Source organism: Rhododendron vialii, chromosome 12a (assembly GCF_030253575.1).
Source record: "Rhododendron vialii isolate Sample 1 chromosome 12a, ASM3025357v1".
Classification (NCBI taxonomy): Eukaryota; Viridiplantae; Streptophyta; class Magnoliopsida; order Ericales; family Ericaceae; genus Rhododendron; species Rhododendron vialii.
Window position 1 is genome coordinate 11,885,974 of NC_080568.1, and position 5,453 is coordinate 11,891,426.

At 37.5% G+C, this 5,453-nt stretch overlaps 1 protein-coding gene across 1 annotated transcript; it reads right to left on the minus strand.

Annotated features, from left to right (window-relative positions):
- Positions 1-1,177: 1,177 nt before the first annotated feature.
- LOC131309432 (uncharacterized) lies at positions 1,178-4,964 on the minus strand. Its single transcript, XM_058336069.1, has 5 exons — positions 4,894-4,964; positions 4,374-4,421; positions 2,605-3,770; positions 1,672-2,234; positions 1,178-1,510 (listed from the first exon to the last, which is right to left on the minus strand). The coding sequence occupies exons 1-5, from the start codon at positions 4,962-4,964 to the stop codon at positions 1,178-1,180; spliced, it is 2,181 nt and encodes a 726-aa protein (XP_058192052.1).
- Positions 4,965-5,453: the final 489 nt, after the last annotated feature.

Sequence of the window (5,453 nt, forward strand, 5' to 3'; positions counted from 1 at the left end):
TTATTTTTCAAACAAAGATCTCTATATTTTGTTTTTGTTGTTTTTGTTTTGTTTTTTATACCCAATCGTTGAACTTTAAATCGTTCACCACGTGTATCACTACCACCTTCTCATTCCATTAAATACCTGAAAAGTTAAACACCGCACACGGCTTTTCATTTCTAGAGAGAGAGAGAGAAGAAATCTCTTACGCAAACTACTATGGCAGCCCCAAATTAGAACGCGCCGAACGACACACCACCAAACAACGCTCCGAAAATCTCACCCATGGAGGATGCGGTGAAGAAGATCATTGAGGAGCATGTGGCTCCTCTCAAAGCTGAAGTGGAACGCCTGCATCGCCAGCACAGGATACAGAGCATCAATCTTCTCCGCCTCAGGTTAGACATCCAGGCATTGATGGACGCTCACAGAGTAGAAGGGAACAAGGAGGAAGAGGAAGATGCACAGTAGAAGTTAGGGTTTGATGCCTCAACTACTTTTTGGAAAATTAGAGTTTCTAATTGGGGTTCATCAACATTTTGGGGATTTTTTGCTACTTTTTGGCTTCTTCTTCAAATGATTAAGGAATCTAACTCCAATGAAAATTAGGGTTTGTAGTTAGATTAAACCACTGATGCTGTAATTAGTGCTATCTGACTCTGATGATAATTAGGGTCTTCTCAATGTTAAGTTGGATTTCATCTATGTTAACAATCGTTTGCTATTTGTTAGTATGGTTTGGTGTATGTCAATTTGATGCATGTTGTGTTAAAATTTAACTTATCATGGAAAATACACACTTATCATAAAAAAATACACACTTTTCATAGGAGGAAAAAACAATTCTCATGGAAAAATACACACTTCTCATAGAAAAAAACACATTTTTCATAGAAAAATAAACACTTGTCATACAAAGTTCTCATATAGTAAAAACACAGTTTTGATACACATTTCACATAGAAAATACACACTTCTCATAAAAAATACAAAGTTCTCATAGAACTATTATACACACAAGTTGCTTAGATACTTCACATAATTCAAAGTGCTAGAACAAAACACAGAATTAGTAACAAAAACACAAAAAATTTCTTATTCTTAACAATTATTTCATGAATCAAATCCAATAACATTGTTTTTTTGTACAAAAGATAGTATAACATTGTTTTTTGTACAACTCAATTATTAAAACCTAAAAACCAAGCCTCAAATCCTCCTTACAAGTAAGTTTGTTATGATTCCTCATCTTCCCACACCTACCACACTTCATTTCTCTAACCTTCTCCCCATTTGAACGAATCCTCTTCTTCTTAGGCCGCCCAGGAGGCTTTTTTGACAATGGTGGCAAAATACTAGTACCACAATCAACCACATCACCTTTCAACAGTGATGCAACTGGGTAAATTGGTTTTGAATACACCTGACGATAACTCTCAACATGAAAATAACGCTCTACATACAAGTTCAAATCCTTACCACTATATTTGATAGCACAGACAGCGTGGCAACAAGGGAATCCATTCAACTGCCATTAGCAACAACTGCATGTACGCCTCCCAATATCAACACATACAGACGGATCCGTGTCAACTTCAAATATATCAGCACTTGAAGGAATCACTTTCCATGTTTAAACTAAATCATATATAACTTCTCCAATCGAGACTCCCCATAAGGAGAAATCACCTGCTCCCATTTACTTGCCCTTTCTCTCCTCAAACACATTGATTTCATCATCTTCTTCCTTATACGATCAACCATATCCACCACGAGCAATTCACGCTCTTTCAATATCCATGAGTTAAAGCACTCAGCTAGATTAGAGGACATTGCTCCATAACGTTGCCCCTGGTAAAAAACATTCGCCCAGCGCTCATTAGGCAACTTTGACAGAAAATGAACAACAGCTGCACCACCGTGTTTCAGCAAATTACCCATATGCTGATTAAACTTTGCCACAGTGGGAGTATAAGCACATTTTGAAAACACTCTGATCAAACTCTCTTTATACTTGACATTTGTGGACGCCAAAGCAGTACGCAAGTTACACTTCAAATGATAGAGACAGTAAGCATGAAAGCTTGAAGGAAACACCTTAGCAATACCCTCTTTTATTCCTCTGTGACGGTCAGATATAAAAACAACAACCCTTCTCTCTTCATCCAAAATACCATGCAACTTCTCCATAAACCAAAGCCAATTATCATTATTCTCAGAATCAACCACACCAAAGCACAATGGAAATAGACCTGAGAAGGAAAAAATAATTCAGTAACTAGTTCATACATATGGCAAAATCAGTTCTCACACTTTAGGAACCAGTTCTCATAATTTTGAAAACAGTTCTCATATTTCTCATAGTGCATTATAGCCTATGTGAACTGTATGTTATATTCATATGAGAATTGTATATGTAATCTATTTCATACCTGCATTACCATCTTTAGCTCAATCAGACATCAAGCATCCTATATGATTATAAGAAACCAGTTCTCATAGTTCAGACACCAGTTTTCATAGTTCTGAAAACAGTTCTCATATTTCTCATACTGCATTGTAGCCTATGTGAAATGTGTGTAAGTAGTCATATGAGAATTGTATATGTGATCTATTTCATACCTGCATTACCATCTTTAGCTGAAGCAGACATCAAGCATCCCATATGCCTTACCTTCAAGAACGTTGCGTCAACGGATAAAACAGGTCTGCAGTGCTTAAATCCTTGTACACATGCATCAAACGCTACAAACAACCTCAAAAAATGATTTGTAGTTTGATCCCACTCAACATCAAAAACACTTCTAGGATCCGAATTCAGAACAACATTACGATACCATTGAAGTTGATTAAAAGAATCTGAATAATCTCCAAATGCACTTGACTTGGCTTTCTGGACAGCTAACCAAGCACAATTATATGACACATCTACCCCATAATACTCCTTCAAATCATCAACAACATCAGCAAGACGTTTCTTTGACTTGTCTCGAACATCATCCTTTATCAATTGACTAATCAGAGATGAATTAGCATGACAGTTCTTTGTCGTACACCTAGCAACACCACAACAATGAATATTATAATACCTTTTGATGTAAAAGCAACCACTGACCTTGTCAAGTCTAGCATGGATATTCCACTTGCAAGATTTTACCTTACAAACTGCAGTCACTCTCTCTGTTTCATTCTTTACAAAGTCAAACTCAAAAGAATGAACAATTGAATATTTCCGTAATGCATCACGAAAACCTTCCGAACCCTCGACAAACAACTTACCAACACTTTTAATAAGCTCTTTCCACGCATCGAACAACCTTGGCCGATGCTGATGCCGGCAAAACATAGCTCCCAAATCATCCTCTTTACCTACATATCCCATTGATTCCAACCGACAGCCGACTAACCCTTGCCCACTGAAACAAATGCCCTTACTAGTGCTAGCACCACCACTATCGAAAATCCCACTACTATTAGCACCAACATCAACACCACACCCACTAATACCACTATCAAAACCACGACTATCAACTACTGTAACTTCAATGCAATTCAATCCAATACTATCAGCTACAGCAAACATCACCTCCAAATCTTCATCATTATATAACATGGTACTAGGATGATTACGTATAGCATAAAAGAGTTGCAATGAGTGTCTTCTCAACTCACTAAACTTGCCACACAATATCTTCATAAAATCTCCAATTCTCGACAACCGAGACAACTTTATTCCAGCACACAATCCATTGTATTTACAAAACAAAATCAACGATTTCTCTATTTCCCTAACAAAAAAACAAACAATTCACACAAAGAAAAACGACACAATTCTCATAAACCAACACAGTTCTCCTATAAAAAACACAGTTCTCATTTAAAAAACACAATTCTCATAAACACTTCTCATGCAAAAAACATGAAAAGACAGTTCACATCAAAATCTAACAAACAAACACAATGATAGTTCAAGCTAGGCCTCAATCTAACAACAAAAACGACATTTAAATAATAAAAATATGAAAATAATCACATAAACAGTAAAAAAATCAAAATCTAACAACATAAACGACAATTAAACAGTTCTCGTACAAAATACACAAAACGACAATTCACATCAAATTCATATGAGAACTATAGTTCAGAAACCAGTTCTCATAGTTCAGACATCAGTTCTCATAGTTCAGACACTAGTTCTCATAGTTTAGAAACCAGCTCTCATAGTTCAGAAACTAGTTCTCATAGTTCAGAAAACAATTCTCATAGTTCAGACACCAGCTCTCGTAATTCAGAAACCAGTTCTCATAGATCTAAAAACAGTTCTCATATATCAAAACAATCACATAAACACTGAAATAAAAAAATCTACCAACAAAAATGACATTAAATACCTTATCTGCTCGACTCCATCAACCTGCATCTCCTCACGCACCACAAAGCTACAACGAATCACAAAGCAACATACATCACTGCTAAATGAAAAGTACATCAACTGAATAACTAATCAAATCTAACAACATACTCAAAAATACCTCAACAGATCGATTGAATCTCAATCCAATGCAATTCCTCCTCTCAATCGAACATCAATCGCTCAAGCTAGACATCAATCGCTCTCTCTATCGCGATCTCTCCCTCGATCTTGATATCTCTCTCTCTCTCAAGATCGCTCTCACGATCGTGATCGCGATCGCGCTCTCTCTCTCTATCTGTCTTCTCTCTCCGCCAATATTCTTTTGAAAATAAGCCTATATATAGTAAACCCGGAAAAGGGCAAAAACATCCATCACCCAACATACCCGAGCCCTCCAGCTTTGGGAAAATATTTCAGGGTTGGGATCATACCGAGGCTAGAAAGGAGGACCGGCCTCTAATTATCTAAAAGGAAATCTTTGATTACGAAGGAACTACAAATTTGGGAAGAGAATCCCCTTGGGTGCCGTAAGTTCATGGACTTCTTCCAAACAAAAATACATGCCCATGATCTAGCCCATGTACACACGGGGATCTCATGCACAAATTGGAAGGTTCGCCCAATGATATCTTCTTGTGTAAATGGTTCCCAATCATGGCTGCGTTGGCAGGTTCGGTGGTGGCTGGCGTATGGAGGCGACGGCTGGAGGGTTGTTTCTTGAGTTTGGTTTAGGTGTGTAGGGTTGTATTAGGTGTGTGGGCTTAGTTCGTTTGGGTTTTTGGGTTGTTTGTTTTTGGGTTGGTGTCTCTCCAACCTGGGCTTTTTAGGTGTTTTCCTCTGGTTTGGGCTCAGCCTGTTGGGCCCAAATCAGTTTTTCCTCCATGTGATTAAGAGATGAGGGTTGTGGATGGTCAGGCCGGTGTATCCATGATCCTATTAGCTCTATACTTTGTGTTTGGAGTTAATAAATCTTTATTTTTTGCCGATAAAAACAAAATTATGGATTCTGCTGGGAATATATAAGAAAAAAAGGGACTTTCTAAGAGTTGAAAGGTGG